The following is an 18,535-nucleotide window of genomic DNA, read 5'->3' on the forward strand; positions in this document are numbered from 1 at the left end:
ATATGAAACGTCCCGAGCACAGCCAGCATCGCTCAAATGAAATGATCTCTCTTCTGTTGAATAAAAAGCACAAACATGGAGACCAGGAGCTGAACAGCAGATGGCAGCAGCGCTATTTTAATAAGCTGCAGGTTTTTTTCAAGGGCAGAAATTCTGCTGCTGGCAGTTTTGGAAAAAGCATTTTATTTTCTCAACAAAATTTGAGGTTGAGTGTTAAATATGAATTTCTTCAGGACGTACCAAGGGCTTGAGTTTTTAGTTATTATAGTATTGTACCTGGTGTGGGTTATTCTGGGATTCAAATGTGCTGTGTGTGTGCTCTGAACGTAAACAAATTCAGACAGAATGTTTATTTTCTATTCAGTTCATATCCCCGAAAAAGTGAGTAGTCAGATGTGTTTTATAAAATTCACCAAAGATGGAGTTTATGTTGCAGTTTAGGTTAAACAACCAAAAATTCAGTTTCTAAATGCTTCAATTTCCAAACTATTTAACCACCTTCCACACATTACTCCTAAAAGCTGTGGGAGAACCTTCAGCAGCCACTAAACTATTATGAGCCACAAAAAATAAGGTTGAAGCTGGAAATGGTTAACAAAAATAAGTTTGTTTCAATATCCAGTGATTCGACAGTATTTTAAATGCCGTTATTTTGCAGGAAACTAAAAGTTCCAGTAAACTTTTGCTGTTTTATTCATCAGAATTCACACCAGATTTACTCAAAAGATTTAACTTTTTCCTTCAGGATTACTTTGACAAAATGCAATACATGAGAAACACTACCTTCTTTAGTCAAAAGAAACATTTTACTTGAAATGACAATAGAAATCAATGGAGTGTCCGACCTTTTGCTGATGATATTGCAGTGTATGTGTGAAGTGGTCTACTGATTACTAGCAGGTTCATGTTGAAACACCAAACTTATAGCAAACTGTGTAGAAAAGTTGAAGAGCAGGGATAAATTTTCACACACATATCAGTAATATTAAACCATATGAGTTCCTGTACAAAAACAGCACACAGTGCCGTCTGACAGCTTATAGTAGGTGCAATAGTGTGTTTGTACAAATGTTCTTCTATTACTTCAACAGGATTGGTTTCATATTCAACATATTAGTCCATCTATTGAAACAAGACGAGCATTTACAAGTTGCAAAGCTTTTTCTTGAGAGCAAAATATTAAACGGAATTTCAAAATATGTACAATCACTCATGGGAGACTGCAGAGAAGGAGTTAAGGGGAGCTTGTGTGTTCGTGTGTGTGTGTGCATGAGATGTCACAGTTATGTTACATTCACAGTTGCAAAGGGGAGAAGGTGGGCGGGAAGAGAGAGAGAGAGGTCACAGAGGAATATTACAAACATCAAGAGAGATCGAATGGACTCATTTTCTCACTCTCTCTTCCTCGTACACACAAACACACACAATGACCCACACATAAATGCCACATACAGACGGCGGTCTATGAGCGGCAGCAGCCAACGGTTCTCATTTCTTTGTCGACGTACTCCTGCAGCTGAAACTTGGGCTCGTCGGGCTCCTTCATGGTCCTGTGCTTCAACTCTCTGACGGAGACAGAAGAAGAAATCAGAGTTTCAAGTGAAGCAGATTTGTTTTTAAAGCAGCATTTTTGTACAAGCTTTATTGAGGTCATGTGGTCACGAAATGTTTCTTTGAAAATAATGAGTCTCATTTGCGTTCAGGGGCAGACTGCTGTGCCTTGAAAAAAGGAACGTTTACACATTTCCTCACATTCCAAACACAAACGTACATATTTGAATCTCATATGATGGATCAACATAAAGCGGAGCATAATCATCACATCTAAAGAAAACGCTACAAAGATCGAAATTTCCAATAAATTAAAGAATTTTACATGATAAACATTTGCATTCAGCATCCCTGAGTCGATATTTTGACTTCAGTTTCAGTAGTTTGACTTCAGATTCCCACTGAAGACCCTGTCGCTCTTCATTGGACCTACAATATCTCATCTGAACTGAACTTTTACTTTTCGTTAATATTTTACACACCATCCGAAACATTTCTAAAAATGAGGCTTGAGCAACAAGAACAGAGACATGGTGATAACGATGGTAAAAACTCATACTTCAATCATAAAGTGTTGAGTGAGGCATGGATCAGAGTGATGAAGGTTTATTTGTTGCTCCATGTCTTCACTCCTTTAACATCGCAGGTTTGTTGCCGTCGCTCGAACCGATGTGTGTTGTGCAAATGAAGGACAGCCGGAGAGAAAAAAACCAAAACACGTAGAGCAAAGTGAGAGAGAGTCACAGGTGGGAGATAAGAGGAGGCCGTAGATGGAGAATAATTAAAAAAGTTGTTAATATGAGCTTTAATAGTGTGTGTGAATGTGCCTGAGTGTGTTACGCTGCTCACCATGGCAGCCTGTTACCATAACGAGGCAGTAGGTGTGAAACAGCTCCCACACAAACCGTCCGGCCCCACACATTCGACAGACACTTAAAATAGCCTCCTCCTTGCTATTATTCCCATAAAGTAACTGTCAGGAGGAACTTATCATTATTTTTGCTTTTACACACCCAGATGACTCTTTAATTTGTGACCCTGCAAAAGTGAAAACTTGAATCTGGCAATTTTCTATTAATAAATCAGTGCAGTGAGAGGATTAAAAAAAAATGCAAATGTGGTGAACATCATGTCAAAAAAAAAAAAAAAAAAGACAAAAAAAAACCTTATAACCTTCCCCTTCCCTATTATCATCAGGCTGCTCTTGTTTCAGAGAAGAGTTTTATTTAGATCCTCTCTGTTCGGTGGTGCATCAAAATCTCTCCTAAGTGGACGAAACCATTGAGAGAACAAGAGGGGCGGAACAGAAACATGCAACAGTACTTTAAAAACGCATTAAAAACCCACCCGCTTTGGACATGAATTTGGATAAAATCCATTTTTCCCAAGAAAATACGCAGATGTGTCAGTTACAACAGTTGCAAACTATCCACATTGAGATGAACAGATATTTTAAATTAAGCTCATCCAGTGATTCAACAATAAATGAACATTCCATCAAACCAAACGGTCTTAAACGTACAGACAGTACGACGAATTCAGCTGTTTCTCCACAAGACTGTCTGGTAAATTTCGTTTAGGTTTTCACTCACTGTGGTTATGCAGCACCAGGTCTACAGTGCTTGTCATGCTGTGTGTGTGTGTGTGTGTGTGTGTGTGACTCACTTGGCCACAGCAGTGAAGGCCAGCTCCACATTCAGTCCGGATTTAGCGCTCGTCTCCATGAAGGGCACTCCAAACTCCTGCACAGAGTCACATCAGGGATTAGGTGTCGTTGCGGCGCTCACACACACGCTCCTGACGCTGATGAAAAGACAAAATCTTTCAATTTGTTGTGGATTAGGAGCTTGAGGAGTCCAGTTAAAGCGCCTGGACCTGGGAAAAGACAGTGAGTGTTCAACAAGTTCATCTGATTTGGTCTGATTTGCAAGAAAAAAAGAAAACAGCAAGACTATAACAACGGCTCCTCCCGGGTGCTGTAATCTCATTCTATGTGCGAACGTCTCATATTTGCTTGACAGCTGCTGCGGCGCTCCTCCCCAACACTTCATATTTACTCCAACACACCTCTCAGAGCTTATCTGAGTGGAACGGCACGGAAAATGAAGTTAGCTCGCCCCCCCGCCCCGACCGTCATCCCAAACAATAACAGCATTACGTGTCTCCATGAATATCTAATTACGCACTAATCAAGACGCAGCAGCCACACGGGAGGCGTGGAGGGAGGATTTCAGGGTCCACGTGGCTGCGTGGGCGGACGGAGCGCAGCGCGTCTTTCTATTCTGGCTACATGTGTCAGGCTGCATGCTGTGCGCCGCTATAGAAAGCCCACCTTGGCCAGTTTCTCTCCCTCCTCCCGCTTCACCACCCTGTCATGCGTGGAGTCGGCCTGGAAGACATCGAACACACGGCGCAAGGTCAGAAAGCCTCGTTTCGACTCCTGTCGCACAGTAAAGTTAAACATTCATCGATGACAGTCTGTTGTTTATACATACACTGAGTGTAGAGAACCCATACAGCTCGACATAGCAAGCAATAATTAATCCTTTCTTGAATAATCCATTGAAATACTTGGAAGTGTTGATGTTAATCCTCATTGCAATCACACTAGTTTTGGTGCAAATCATACATTATGTATTTAAATTGTAAATTTTATTGGTATTCTGACTTTCTCATTTACATCATGTCACTGCAAAGTTATATGTAGATGACATTTTGTTATATGTTTCATCATCATCCTTCAGAAAATGTGTGAATGTTCACCAGTCGGACCAGATATTCAGTTTCAGGTTTAATAGATTAATTTTTATTGGTTAAGTAAAGACTACAAAGGTAAATGTAGCACCTGGACTCTTGAAATTTTTATTTTACATCAAGAATGAAGACTGGCAGCACATATTCAAACACATGTAAGTGCTGCAGAGCACTAATGGAGGCATTATAGATGCACTGATGCAACACTCATGTCATATCAGGCTGTTTGGTATTCAGGTATCAAGCTGAACAAGAGGGCCAGGCACCCAAAGGTAACTTTGAAGCTTGATTCATTGAACTACAAGATGCCTCCATGATCACAAACGTGCTCTCATATTTTAAAATGACATTTGAATTTCTCATTTCGAATATCTAATGTGCTGCTTTTGAAAAGCGAGACTGTCTATAAGCAGCACAGAGCTGCATTCAGTTTCGTTATATGGATTTTTTTTTTCCATTTTAAAGGGCTCTAATAGGGTTGAATGGAGCTAATTTTCCTCCAGTATTAGTCCTTTAATATCAATATTCTATAGCTTACTGGTGCTGTACCACTAAAAACAAGATTTCTGCTTTTGGGGAGATTTGTACTTTTACCCAATTTGTTATGGCAACTTTAAAAGTTAAAAACATTTTGTTTTCAGTTCTGCTAGAATGGTTTGTAACAGTTGATTTTGGTCAGTTGGACATTACCTACCTATAGGTTTTCCATCTGTGTTAAGTATTTTGGCCAAACTCATGTATAAACACACAAAAATCTGTGTATAAATGGATGTGATCTGCCAGCGTCAAGAGCTGCTTTTCTCTCACATTTCATTGATTGCTTTGTTAAATTTGGATGACTTGAACTTTAAGAGGGCTGAAACAAGACCGAATATCTGCGAACAAATTGTGACATTCAAAAACACCAAGAAAAAAAGTGAAACAAAGCACTCCTTCCATGCTTCCAAATCCATGCGGCTCCCCGAGAGCCGCCGTCCGTGATCCCCCCTTCCCCCCCCTCTACGAGTCCATCTGTCCGTCCATCTCCCAGCGTTGGCGGCGAGGCCTCACCTTGTTGCCCAGCAGCATGACGACCACGTCCTGCTGAGCGTACTCGTGGATCTCCGTCAGCCATGCCTGGAGACGGAGAGAGAGCACAGATCGGTGACGGAACCCCACGCGGGGCGGGGAACAAAGGCGAGGCGTGAGGAAATATGCATGATGGAGGGGGACGAAGAGGAGATAACGACTGGCGATAAGAGGAGATGGATGGATCCAAACGGGAAGGAGAAAGAGAGCAAGACAGAAGATTTATTTGCCGTCCACTGGCTCCAGTTCACCCCCCCCTTTTCTTCAACCTTCTTTTCTCTTCTAGTGTCTCTATCCATCCATCACCTTACAATTACAGGCCAATGGCTCTCCGGGCTCTCTGTTATCTGGCTGGTTAGAAAGACCTCAGCATCTCAGGGGAGTCGGTGTCCTCGGAAAAAAAAAAAAACCCATCTCATAGCTTGTTTACCACAGACCAAACATTCAACTCGGGCAGCTTTTATCAGGAAACTTGTGAGACACACAACAATCAATCACCATCTGAATGAAATCAGATGATGGAGGCAGTTATATAAAAATAAAGAGCCCACGAGGTGTAGTGGTCAGGAGAGATATGGTAAATAGAGCCAATAGTTTTTGTGAACTAAGGTTTTTTTTCTGCACTGAATTTCAAATACTGAAAAAAATGTGACTTTCTTATAAAACATTCTTGTATTGTACTTGAAACTTTGACTTTGTTTCTGATCTTCTCATGTTTGATAATTCACACCAGCGCTTCCAGCTGGATGGTGGCACATTAAAATTCTTGCTCCATCCATACAAAAGCTATTTCTAAATGCATGCAGTTTAGCACGCTTTATACTGCTTTTTAATTAAATCAGGTCAAGTAGGAGCAATATTCCATTTCAGATGTTGAATTTTTCATCACAATGACAGTGGAGAGGTATTATGAATAGACTGCATTTGATTTAAGCTTCATTGATAAGTGGTTAGCACTCTACCTCACCAGAGGAAAAGCCCAGCTTCGTCCCTAAGTGTATTTTTGAGTAGGGTGTCCATTTTCTCGACTTCTTAACACAGGTTTAAATCATGCAGCCCAGAGCAAGAGGTGATTTCAAATGTTTCACGACTCTCAGAAGCTTCCTGCAAGATGTTCTTGTGTGTGTTTTGCATGAGCTTTCCTTCCTGCCTCATTTTCCATTCACAGGAGACATTCAGATATAGACAGACCCTCCTTAATAAGCCCGGATGAGAACGAGAGGAAAACAGACGGAGCCAGTTTTAATAGAATCACCGTTTTGTGCAACAATGAAGAGGGTATTGAAGAGCAGGTCAAGGTCGTACCAGAACCTCATCACTGTTTGCGGGGGGAGACAATGTAGCTGGAAAGCATTTCATTAGCATTTCGAGGCAAAACAAGAAGTCGTCCTTCAGAAAACAGTCATAAATATTGACAGTGGAAGGACGCATTTTGCTGGCACAAGTTTGCGCGACCTTCAGCGCTGAAAAGTCGCACGCGGAATTCAACACGTCAGCCGTTTCCAGCACATGCCGGTTTTCACACGGGGCCTTGAACTTTTCACACCATTTATCCAGTGAAAGCAGCGGCACTGTGAGGGATTACGTGAAAGTACACTACGAAGGCCAGGTGTGACGTGAATAACAACCACAGCGAGTATTTGAAAAATCAGAAGTCCACAGGAAATACAGTGAGATTCAAGGCAACACGACAGTAACTGCTGTGAGTCGCTGATGGGTCATTATCAGATCATAAAGACATTATTTCAATTGTCAAAACTAGGACACATAACGTTTGTAAGACAATAAAACCGAATCAAGTGGTTTCAAGGCAACAGATTCCCCTGCATGCTTGTAAAAAGTTACATGTCTTTTCTCCTTCTAAGGGGAATGGTCTTTTGTCACATTTCTTCGACATGTTTGGACATGATTCTCCCATCGTCGCCAGAAATGCCCTTCCATGGTGCTGGATGATGAGCTGGTGTTACGGCAGACACATCATCCGCCACTGATGGACGCCATTTCTGAAGAATCCAGTCAAACTATGTTGAAAACGCCAAGACGAGAAAAGAGAAAACACTGACAAACTAAACGCATAATGGAATTAATTTCAGCGTTTCTACTGAATACGTCCCGTGAAGCCTCTGAATCTTCCCTCGAAAGAAGGATCAGAAGGAATCAGAGTTTAAAAATCTCTCCGTTTTAAGAAGAGCAACAGTGTTTATCCCACTGTGAGTTTATGTCAGCATCAAAATGAGACAGTCTTCAACATTCTTCCTGAAATCGGGCCACGTTCTGTGAAAATAAAAAACAAAAACTTACTTTCTGAACTCTTAACAGCAAGAAATGTGGTATAAATGAGGAAAAATAGGTCCAACAGCACCTATGTAGAAACAGCCAGCTGGGCAGAGAGCTGCTGTTAACATTTCAAGCATCAATAAGCAGCTATTGACTGACTGGCGGGGAGCAGAGGCAAAATATACGACACTGTTATTGGAAGGAGCAGCGAGAAAAAAGGTCAAGTCTTTCCAACGCGATTCCTCCCGCCTCCCTCATCTCTCTCATCATTCGGCAAATCCCACTCTGATCTCCTGTAATCTCCCCCCCCACTTTTTTCTTTTTTACAGTGTCCCGTGAGTTTGACATTGCTTCATTACAGCGAGATTAATGTAGCGAGCGCTCACCTGGCAGCCGCTACACGCCAACCTGCCAATTACCCGCGCCGTAAAGCCTGGAAAGGTCTCGGCGGCGGCCTGTGGGCGGATTACAGGGGGAGCGGGCCGCGGGCGCCGCGAGCGAAGGCAACTTCAAAGCGCCTTGGTGTCGGATGCGCTTCGTACAGTATGTGGGAGAAAGGAGGACATGCGCGCAGATCGGCGGGCTCAGCGCGGCTCCCAACGCTGTTTGAGCTTTAAAAGCTGCTAAAGAGGAGCAGTGGCCGCTTTCACTCACTTTTTGGTGGAGAAATCTTAAAAAATTTAATTAGAAGTGGAGCAACCAACAATGGAATGATGAGAACTGCCAGTAATGTGATGATTTTGGCCATTTTTGTGTAAAAATTGGATAATTGGCTTTATTACACTGGAAATGGCTGAGAATAGAAAAATACGAGCTTTAATATGTTGAAAATGGTTAAAATTAATACATTATTGACTTCATTACATTTAAAATGACTAAAATTATTGCACTATTAGCGTAATGACCATTAATTGGCTGTTACACAGAGATAATCGAAGAAAAAAATTACACATTCTGTTTCTATTGCAGTCTGTCTCTCATTTTTGTTTAGCATCTTTATAGATCGATGCAGTATAAACCACAGGGATGGATAGACTCTACATTCAATCACAGAATAATGACAGTTTTCTCCATAAATGCCAAAGCAAAGATAATAACTCAACCATCTTTTTTCCCAATGCTTGATAAGTCTAAAGTCACAAACAGTAAAATGACATCAATACCAGCAGAAATAACGATAAAAAAAAAAAATGAACTCAAACAAGACATTGAGCTACAGCTCAGTGATGGATGGCAACTTCTGCAATTTCTCACTTTTGGGACTAATAAAGCTTTGTGCTGAAGCCTCAGTTCGATCTGGCAGCGTGCCTGCCTGCCTGCCTGCAGCTGCAGGCCGACTTCCTGAAAGAGAAAGCGGTGACGAAAACCCTCCAAAAACAAACGCCCGTAATTGTCGAGCGTGTTTATCTCTGATTCTGCGTTCAAAAGGAGGATTTTGGAGAGCGGAGCAGCTTCAACACACTCTCGAAAAACAAAAACAACAAATAAAAAAGCAATTTGCCGAGTGTTTCGTTGTAAATTCAGCTTCGACTCGCTGCCTTCCTTATCGCTCTGATCTCACGCCGTGTTGTTGTGAAACTGGCCGACGGGTGACCGCCTGTGAAATGAGGACTCTTGAGGGTTTCTGGGTGTTAGCTTGAGGAAGTTGTGGTTGGATTTGGGTGGGAAGATGGGAGGGGGCGAAACACACAGCGGCGGAGGTATTAAGACAGATGGGCTACCGGAACAACAGCAGACTGAGAAATAACTGAGAGCGGCGCAGCAACGCAGGTAAACACAGCTCTACGTCCCATGATTTCACTGCAAAGATGAAAAACAAAAAAACACGGTACTGTATGAGATTTCGGTTGAATTAACTGATATTTTAATTTAAGGTACAAGATAATTTATTGTTTTGTTTTGTCAATGGCTTGTAGCAGATAATTTAAGGACATTTTTTCTAATTTACAAATCTCTATTACATTGGAAGTGATTTTTATGTATTATTCAAACTAATGTTACGTCTGACTGTTTTTCTAGATAATCCATCAGTTTAAGATTAACTCATTTTAATTTATATGTAGTGAAGCTTCTTAGCTTTGTGTTTTTTTTTTTTCTTTTAAAACATAAAACTCTCTTTAAATCATATCTGAGTTGGCCTTTGTTTCAGAAAATGTTGGATATTGTGGGACAATTGTGGAGTATGTTGATGTAGCAGTAAAGAGCTTCTGAAATAAAACCTGGTGGCTTGTAGTTGTTGAGCGATGTTGAGCGAGGGCACAGCCACTGGAGTTGTGAAAGGTCAGGAGTTGAGAAACGTGAAAACTGAGAAGTCATCATGGGCGTCGACTCATTCTCTCTGTTCCTCCTCTCGAAAGCAGTTTTTGAACCCTCACCTCGCCGGTCAGGATGAGCAGACGCGGCGGTGCTGTAAACGGCACTGCGAGCTCCGGAGGCGATCCAAACCATCCTGTGAGCCTCAGAGCGAAGAGGAGCGACTGTCAGGGCACAAACGCACCGGGGTGCGCTACGACAGGCTGCGCCGCCGGCGCCGAGCCCCGGTCCCACCGGAGGAGGTGGTCGATCGACCTCTCTAGACATCGGACGTCTGAAGTCGTTACCGTGAGGAAGAACAAGAGAGAACCGCCGCCTCCTCAGCGGGGCGTTTCCCTCCCGCAACCCCCGGCGGCCACGTCAACCAAACGCTACTCCTGCCCCCCCATGGGGATCTTTCCAGGCCACTCCTCCTCCTCCTCTTCCTCCACCTCCTCCTGCTCCTCGCCTCCTCCAGTAAAGACGTCCGTCATCACCGGTCGCGATCCTCTCGGTTGGAAGCTGCAGCCCAAGTCCGGCGCCGCCTCCTCCAAGGCTCGCGCCAACAGGCTGTCCCTGCAGATCCCCCTTCCCACCGTTCCCGTCCCCGATTCCCCCAAACCCAGGGCCTCTCCGGGAGCCGAACCTGCATCGGAACCCAAACTGCATCGCCGGTACCATTCAGACACCTCGGCCCTGGTCCGGACTCTGGAGGCCCCGGCGTTCGCGGTGACGCTGGATGAGCTGCACGGCGTGCAGCTCCACCCGATCGCCCACCCCGAAGAGCCCGACGACGTGTTCCTGGAAACTTCCGGAGACTGCCGGCGAGCAACCGATCGACCCGGCAAAATCCCACCGACCGTCCCAGAAAAGACGGCCGTGGCGCGGCAAATTGCTCAGCTGATCGCTCGTTCACACCAACGCTGGAGGCCGGTCAGAGACAACCCGAAAGAAGACGAACCTCTGTACAGCAGCGTGATGAAGGCACAGCCGAAAACACACCGGGCTGGACAATAACGGCACGCACTGGAAAACCAGTAAGTGAAAATAAAAGTCGAATGAATATCACCCAATCAGACCATGGAGAACTTTTCTGCTGGTTTATTCTGAAACACAGTGTGATGGTGAGAGACACTATCTTCTTTATTCACTGACATAAAGGACACACGGGGTGTTTAGTAAACTGAAATGGGAGGTAGGCTAACATTGGAGCTCCAGCCTCTTCCTGCCTACAGCTTCCTGGAAGGAAGTCTTTCTTTTTCTTTTTTAAACAGGCTGCAGTGGCATTTTCCTTTTCGCTGGTGAAATGGCACCAGGTCAGTGGGAGTCAGGCGCTTCCACAATAAGCCACATTAGCTGGAACTTTGTGATCCCATTTGTGAGTCCACTGCTGCCCTATGAAACATTCCTCTCCACCCACAACCAAGCAACACACCAGCATGAATGGCATTTAGAAAAAAAACCATAAACTGCATGAAATAAAGGTTTTCTATACATCTATCCATCTGATACCACTTCCTCTAGGTCAAGGTGTCAAGCTGCTGCAGTCAATCGGAGCTAACGAGGAGCAAATGCAGATCATATCATATCTATTTAAAGTCAGCACAATACTTCCCCAAGTTAGTTTTGAATCTCCTGTCTTCGTTGTGTTTGCACCGAATTCATCGATTGCACCCCACTGTCTCGTTTTCCTTCAGCTGAAACAACGATCCCCATTAAAGTTTGGGTAGGACTGAGGCTTTTTTTACCCACGGTGTCTGACGCGTTATGATTTCTGAACCTCACATCATTCTGATGTCTTCATTTAAAAGATCTATCAGAACTAGTGAACAAAATTCGGTTGGGTCCAAAAATGGAAGCCTAAATGTGTAGAAGGACACATTTTTGGCAACAGCAGGTTCATTAAAAATGTAGTTTGATGAGAAGATGAGGCCTGTATTGTGTTGTCACAGTTTTCAGAAAATGTGCAGACACCCGGGAGTCTTTCATCCTGATTAACTTTTAATCGATTTCCTTCCTGATTGCTGAGAGGAGAGGCGGGGCTTCAAAGTGTCAGTCAATAGTAACAGAATTTGCATTTACTGTTTTGCAGGCGGGCTGCACTGGGATATCGGCTGGGATGGAGGAAACCTGAACGAAGAGGCCAGCTCTTTCGTTTTAATCACCAACGGCCACATTTAACTGGAAGTTCTGAGTGTGTGTGTGTGTGTGTGTGTGTGTGTGTGTGTGTGTTTGGTTTCTGTCTGATTGATTTGAATTCATCTGTCCAAATACTCGAGGTTTGAACTCATTTAACTGTTTTTATGTTCTCATGTAAAGCAGATAAGTGTTGTTATATGATTATTTAGCTGATCTCTTTTTGGTTTAGCCTCACTTGTCTTTTTGTGAATATAACTTTGCTCCTTATGTCCACGGAAAGCTTTGAGGCAGCACGGAGGAAATTGTGTTGAAAGAATTCTTGCTGGAAAACAGAAATCAGAAATAATCAAAGACGGGTAAATTTACTTATAATGTCAAGTCGGAACGAAATCCAACCAAACAGGTTCCAGATGACGAGACACGTGGTGCCATCTAGTGGCCATATTTATTATGAATGAAGCAATGCAGAAAGAGAATATGTAGAAAATCATCTCTTAAATCTTTTTTTTTGTTAGAAATGGGTTTACTGATTCTCATTTACGCGACCTTTCCAGTGAAGATGTTTCATTTTTGAAGTTTTGTTTGAGAGTTTCGGAATCATTGCGTTTGCCCCCCGTTTTCCTGGAGATTTCAAAAACTTGTACCTCGAAATCCATTTTCAAAAAGTTGTGTTTTTAGTGATTCCAAGCACCGCATTGTCGTTTGAACCTACACCCAAAACGCAACGAAAGTTCTCAGTTTTCACTGGAAAATGTTGTGTAAACAGGGTCTGAACCATTGACTTGGTGGAAAAAGGTATTTAAAGGAATAACTGCTCTGTTGTTAATGAGTTGCATGTATAATTTAATTTAATTTTTTTTCACATTCAATGATTGTTTTTAAAACTGAACCACAATTACATGAATTGAGCTTTTATGGATTATTTGAATAAATCTTCCAGGGCTATTTCATGGTGGAAATATTCTTCCTTCAAGCCAAAAAAATGATATTTACTGAAGCCATGCAGAGATGGGATTTGTTTTTCAGTAAATTCTGTTGGAAATCCATGCTTCTTCTTTTTTTTTTTTTTTTTTTTATCAGCACTTCACACGGCCTGATGTCTGTGACACTCTGCCTCCAGATAAATTTCTCCCGCTACGCTCCAGTTCAGGCTTGGCAGGCACTTATTATGTACAGTATAATACATGGGCCTGCCTGACAGATGCACATTTGCAGTCCACAGCAGCGAAATAAAACTTCCTGGCACCTGCTGTTGGACTGGAGTTTAGTTCATGAGCGAGAGTCCAGAAAATCTCAAAAGGTGGGATCATCAGAGCAAAAGCTTAAAGTTAAGGGCCGGATCACAAAGGAGCAGCTGCTCACTGGGAAATTCTGAAAATTATTCAAAGAATAAGTCTTGCAGTGAATAATTTGCATTTTTAGTGTGATGATCGAAGAGAAAATGCTAAAACGAAAACAGAAAGAATGCTGGTTGAAGTCCAGACGGTGTGGACTCAGAGCCAAGGGCGACTACTTGTTTATCTTTTGTTCAGTTTGAACCTTCATGTGATAAACAACACATTTTTACTAAAGGGATGGGCAGATTAGATGTTGCTAAACAGAAACAAAAGTAATGTATTCAACTTCTGTTTACTTTCACAGACAACAGCTGTCGTCTGACATTTACTTCTTGTGACTTTCTGAAGGTTTCTAGAGCTTCAGGCTCTGTTCACACGACGTTTCAAGTGAAAATGCATCAATTTTTGCATGATTTTACTCACATGCGTGAAGTACAGTCAGTTTCACTCCGTTTAATAGTTAATGAGATAAGACTTTCTTATTAGGCTAATGTGAAAGTGCATACATTTCTGCAACGGCGCATTTTGAATGGGTGATAAATGAGGACAATCTGTCTGGTCTTAATGCAAACAAGCTTTTTCAGGGCGGAATATTTCAAGAAGATGGAGTGAGGAGGATTCTTTACAGATACAGACGGAAGCGGAGAATAACCAGACTCAGAGAAGTTTGGATGGAGTCTGATGGTGAATCTGGGTTTGGTCCTCTGGGAGGAGGGGGGAGAGAGAGAGAGAGAGAGAGAGAGAGAGAGAGAGAGTGAGAGAGTGAGAGAGTGAGAGAGAGAGAGAGAGAGAGAGAGAGAGAGAGAGAGAGAGATCTGTCGTGCAGGCCAGAAGCGTCGCTGCAGGCAGGTGATCGCTGCACATACACACAAACACCAGCAGAGACCACACGCACGCACGCACGCACGCACGCACGCACGCACGCACGCACGCACGCACACACACACACACACACACACACACACACACACACACACACACACAAAATCACAGTGTTTGTGAATCTGAAGCCGCGGCTCCTCGTATATCTACATCGAGCCACTTCTCACTGCTGAAGAAGACTAATGCAGGGAGGATCGCCGCTCCCGCAGATTGCTGAATCCAATTGTAAAACTACATTTGCATGAAATGGATCTTTAAAGAGGGGCGGCTGAGGGGAATTCAGTCAAAGGTTAAAATCTGGACTGAAGTAACAAACAAACCTACAAATGTTTCGAGATGAAACAGATCTTTCTTGCGATTTTTGTTTTCATTTTCACTCAAAGCATTCGCACACACATATCTTCAGTTTGCTTTCTTCAGACTGGCTCCTTGCTTGTTTTCACCTCCACCAGGACCACTGGACAAAGCATCTTTTGATATCTGAGTTCAAACAAAGCCGAACAATCAAACGTGATTGGGTGAGAATTGGAGGCTTCAAACGCGTGTTTTGGTGGGAATGAACCTCGGATAGAAGCTTTCGATCTTGGAGATTATTAACTGAAACTTGAAGGACGACTAAAAAAGAAAACCTGATCCCGGGAGTGTAAATGAGATGATGAGATGCACAGTGAGAGGGAACAAAAAGACAGAGATGAAAAGACGAGGAGGCAGAGATCTTTTCATCCCTGGGAGTGAGCAGAACAGCAAAAGGCAGGGAAGAAACTTATCAGCCTCTCAGGGAGAGTGTGTGTGTTATGAAAATGCCTTTGAGTGGAAGTCAGATACGTTTATGTATCTGCATGTGTTGATACTGGAACTGAGGATGAAATCCTGAGGTCTGTTGCTTTTAAACTCCACAACTCTGATTTTGTCTTCCTCATTCTTTCCTGATATCAACTTGGGCAATGTGAAAGACATTCAAGCGTTTAAAGTTTGGCAAAACCCTTATCCAGTGAAAAGAAACACTCGATCCCCAGTACGGTTTATATTATTTGAAGCTTGAACCAACAAATCTGCTGAATTCCCCTCGAAATGCCAAGAAAAAGTTAACTGCTCCAATGTCAAATGTTCAAATCTGGAAACCTTTCAGACTGTGTACCTGACTAATTAAAAACCCATAAACATGGAAAATGCTAATTCAATTATGCATGTTCCACACATGCAAATGTGAGTAATGGTGTGTTTGTACATCAGATAGTGTGAGAGCGAGCGCTGCCATGAGTCAGTGTTTAGCACAACAGCACAGATCCTCCACATACTGCACGATAAGCCAACTGCAGATGGAGCCATTAAAGTTTCTGTCGAATCCCCCCCCGGGGGGCTGAATAACCAATTAGCATTGGACGAGCGCGAGCCTTTAGCATTTTAATCGCCTGTTCCCTTCTCCTTCAACACGTTCATGGAGCCAGCGATGGCCTTTTCAAGCTGTTTCGTCTCTTCTGTCTGACAAACTGAGCCGACAGCGGGAACCAGCCGCGTCTTTTCAACCAAAAATAAAGGAAAAAGAAGAAATGTCGTTATCGGGGGAGAAGAGAATGAAAAGCTGACTGGGTTTAGGGGACAGAAGGGAGAAAGCGTGACATATAAAGCGAGGAAGAAGAAACAGTGTAAATGGAGAAAATCCACAAATGTGAGTTGCGATGAAGAGGCAGCGAGCCAGTGAGCATCTGTATCGGCATTCGGGACGGACCTGGAGGACTAAAGCATCAGCAGCCCTTCCTGCCCGTCAACAGGGGCTTGCTGAGGTGTTTTTTCTCCCCCCCCCCCCTCATCTCTGTTGTTGTTGTTTTCCATTCACCCTAAAAGCTTTTTGGCATCGCTGCAGCTCAATTAAGCAAACTGGCACTGAGATTCATCAACTTTCTGATTGCGAGCAGAGAGGCGGTGCTGGGAACGGCTGCATAAACAGGAGTTTACACTGATTTTATGGCGCTTTTTTTTTTTTTTGTTTTGTTTTATTCACCAGACAAGCTTTTCTATCGATTCCAATTAACACACAGATGTTCCGTGAGCTCAAAGCTGACACTGATTACCAAAGGAAAAGTTCAAACATTTTCCACTTACGTTTGAAGGACTTTATTTTCTATTTTTTGACACTGTAATCCTGCACTGTCTATACTTATGATCCCATACCGGAATGACAACAACGCAGTGGACCAGTGGTTCATGGTACAGTTTTTTTGACAAAACTGGCACTGGTGGATAAAACGCATCAGTTTTTCCAGAATTCAGATCACAAGAATACACAAAAAAACAACTTCATGGCTGGAGAACAGCTCTGCGTGTTGCCTGAGAGTGCAAGGTAATAGTAGAAAGACCTCGAGATTTTTAGAGATTCAAACCAAATCAAGGGTATAAAAGCAGGGAGCGGGGCAAATGGATGATAAAGGAAAGTGAAAGCGACACACCCGCCCGTCCTCAGTGGAAATATCCAGACACACAACACAATTACGGTCGGTAAAATTTTGCAGATGGACAACGAGAAGATAGATTTCATTGATTTTTCTTGAAGGGAGAAAGCCTGCGGCTTACAGATGCCGTCTCACGACGAGTCAAAAACTTGGACTTCGGCTAAATCTGAGGTCGAAACGACTGGTGGATTTACTTCTCTTCATATTCAAAGTGGCATCACACTAAGAATGAATGATCCGCTCATATTGATCTCTAATGAAATGGCATGGGTTTGTGATCAAACAGCAACAAAACGGAAATGCAACAGATTATCTCAAAAGAAAAAAAACGCTCGAATGCGCGTTAATTCAGCTCCCTAACAGTCTGCTTCATTTCTCCCTCGTCCCTGGATATTTAGCTGGCCAGGTGCCAGCTGACTCCGAGCGCACATCCAATTGATTTTTACTTTACTGCTGAGGGAATCTTCTGAACAGCCGAGCCGCCTGCTGCGAGGAGGCTTTCAGTGATTTAATGATTTACTTTTTTTTTTTTCCTTCTGGCCTCTGAACCCGAGCGTGTTGGTCAATAAGAGCCGTCTCGTGTGTGTGTGGCGGCAACGCGCGCTCGTCTGCGCGTAATTATCAGCGTGCGAGCGGTAAATCCTGTCACCGGAGCAGCGCCGCCACGCCACGGCAGCAGCTGCAAAGCCCCGATAGGAGGCTGCCAGTGATTCGATGGCTGAAAGGCATCGTGGTCATGAAACATTACATTTCAATACGCTAAGAATAACGGAGCTCAAGTAAGTGCTTTAAAGCTCTTATTTAGGGATTTTTTTTTCTTTGATTATTCAGATGAAGAGCGTTGTAATCAGCTGTAAATACCACAGCTCGCTACATGTCCAGCATAATAACGTCTAAGCAAAGCAATCAATGTGTGCTGTAAGCTCGACAACCGAGCTTTAATCAAAAAAGCCAACAGTGATGGCAAAAAAAGAAACTGCAAGAGCAATCAGCAACTTGTTAACTAGACAACCTAATGGACTCAGAAAAATTACAGCCTGAGACAAATGATCATTCAATCTTGACGTGGAAAGTGACACAGTGTGTGGTTTCAGCACAAAAACAACCAACAGCAACATGAACACCACGTTAGTGTTTTCAAAAATGTTGCTATCTGAAACTTTCTCTGGAACAACGCGACAGAAACAGCTGCATTCTCTCTTTAAATGTGTAAACGGAACCTCAGAATCCTGGAAACCAACAACGGCCATGGAGCTGAGTGCGTACGATTCAAGCTAGGTGAACAACCAGCAATACACAGTGTTTATGACCAACATACGCCAGAACCTGGAGGGCATTTCGGATTGTATAATCATATGGAGGCTTGTTTTTTTACAACCGCATGATGATCGTATGTGTGTGTGTGTGTGTGTGTGTGTGTGTGTGTGCGCCAGTGGTGAGAGTGAGCGTATCTGCGCATGCATGTTTGTGTAAAAGCAAAGCGGTCTTGACATATTTACGGCGCTTCGCTCTCCGGATGCGGCGCTCCTTTGTGGTGGTTTCCATTAGCGTCCGTTGTGGCAGAACAACAGCGCGCTGTCACATGAAAGGGGGCAGAGATGAAGACCACCGAGCGCCGAGGCCACCTCGTATCGCAAACAGGCAGGCTCGCCGTCAGCGGCGCTAAACGTCAAGGAGATTCATTCTCTATCACCGTCAGCCACGGGACGAACTGAATGGGATGGAACTGGAGCGAACGGAAACGAGGGGGGGGTCGTGGTTGAAGCAGGACAGTGATGAGAGCGT

At 43.4% G+C, this 18,535-nt stretch overlaps 2 protein-coding genes across 3 annotated transcripts in view; one reads left to right on the top strand and one right to left on the bottom strand.

Annotated features, from left to right (window-relative positions):
* Nucleotides 1-890: 890 nt before the first annotated feature.
* The window catches only part of rab26 (RAB26, member RAS oncogene family), a 70,336-nt gene continuing 52,691 nt past the window's right edge, over nt 891-18,535 (bottom strand). Inside the window, exons 6-9 of the mRNA XM_030098488.1 lie at nt 5,356-5,421; nt 3,884-3,940; nt 3,217-3,293; nt 891-1,565 (exon numbers count right to left, since the gene is read on the bottom strand). Of these exons, the coding sequence (XP_029954348.1) occupies nt 1,463-1,565; nt 3,217-3,293; nt 3,884-3,940; nt 5,356-5,421 (303 nt within the window). The 3' untranslated portion in view covers nt 891-1,462. The remainder of the gene's footprint in view (nt 1,566-3,216; nt 3,294-3,883; nt 3,941-5,355; nt 5,422-18,535) is intronic.
* LOC115393484 (protein transport protein sec31-like) lies at nt 9,309-13,367 on the top strand. Of its 2 annotated transcripts, none has more exons than XM_030098486.1 (3): nt 9,309-9,420; nt 10,011-10,979; nt 12,035-13,367. In XM_030098486.1, exon 2 carries the CDS (start codon nt 10,039-10,041, stop codon nt 10,957-10,959), a length of 921 nt encoding a protein of 306 aa, XP_029954346.1. In that variant the 5' UTR covers nt 9,309-9,420; nt 10,011-10,038; the 3' UTR covers nt 10,960-10,979; nt 12,035-13,367. The 2 variants fall into 2 exon arrangements, with proteins under 2 accessions (XP_029954346.1, XP_029954347.1); XM_030098487.1 differs by having other exon boundaries at nt 9,398-9,420; nt 10,008-10,979.

The sequence above is a fragment of the Salarias fasciatus genome, chromosome 8, assembly GCF_902148845.1.
Source record: "Salarias fasciatus chromosome 8, fSalaFa1.1, whole genome shotgun sequence".
NCBI lineage: Eukaryota > Metazoa > Chordata > Actinopteri > Blenniiformes > Blenniidae > Salarias > Salarias fasciatus.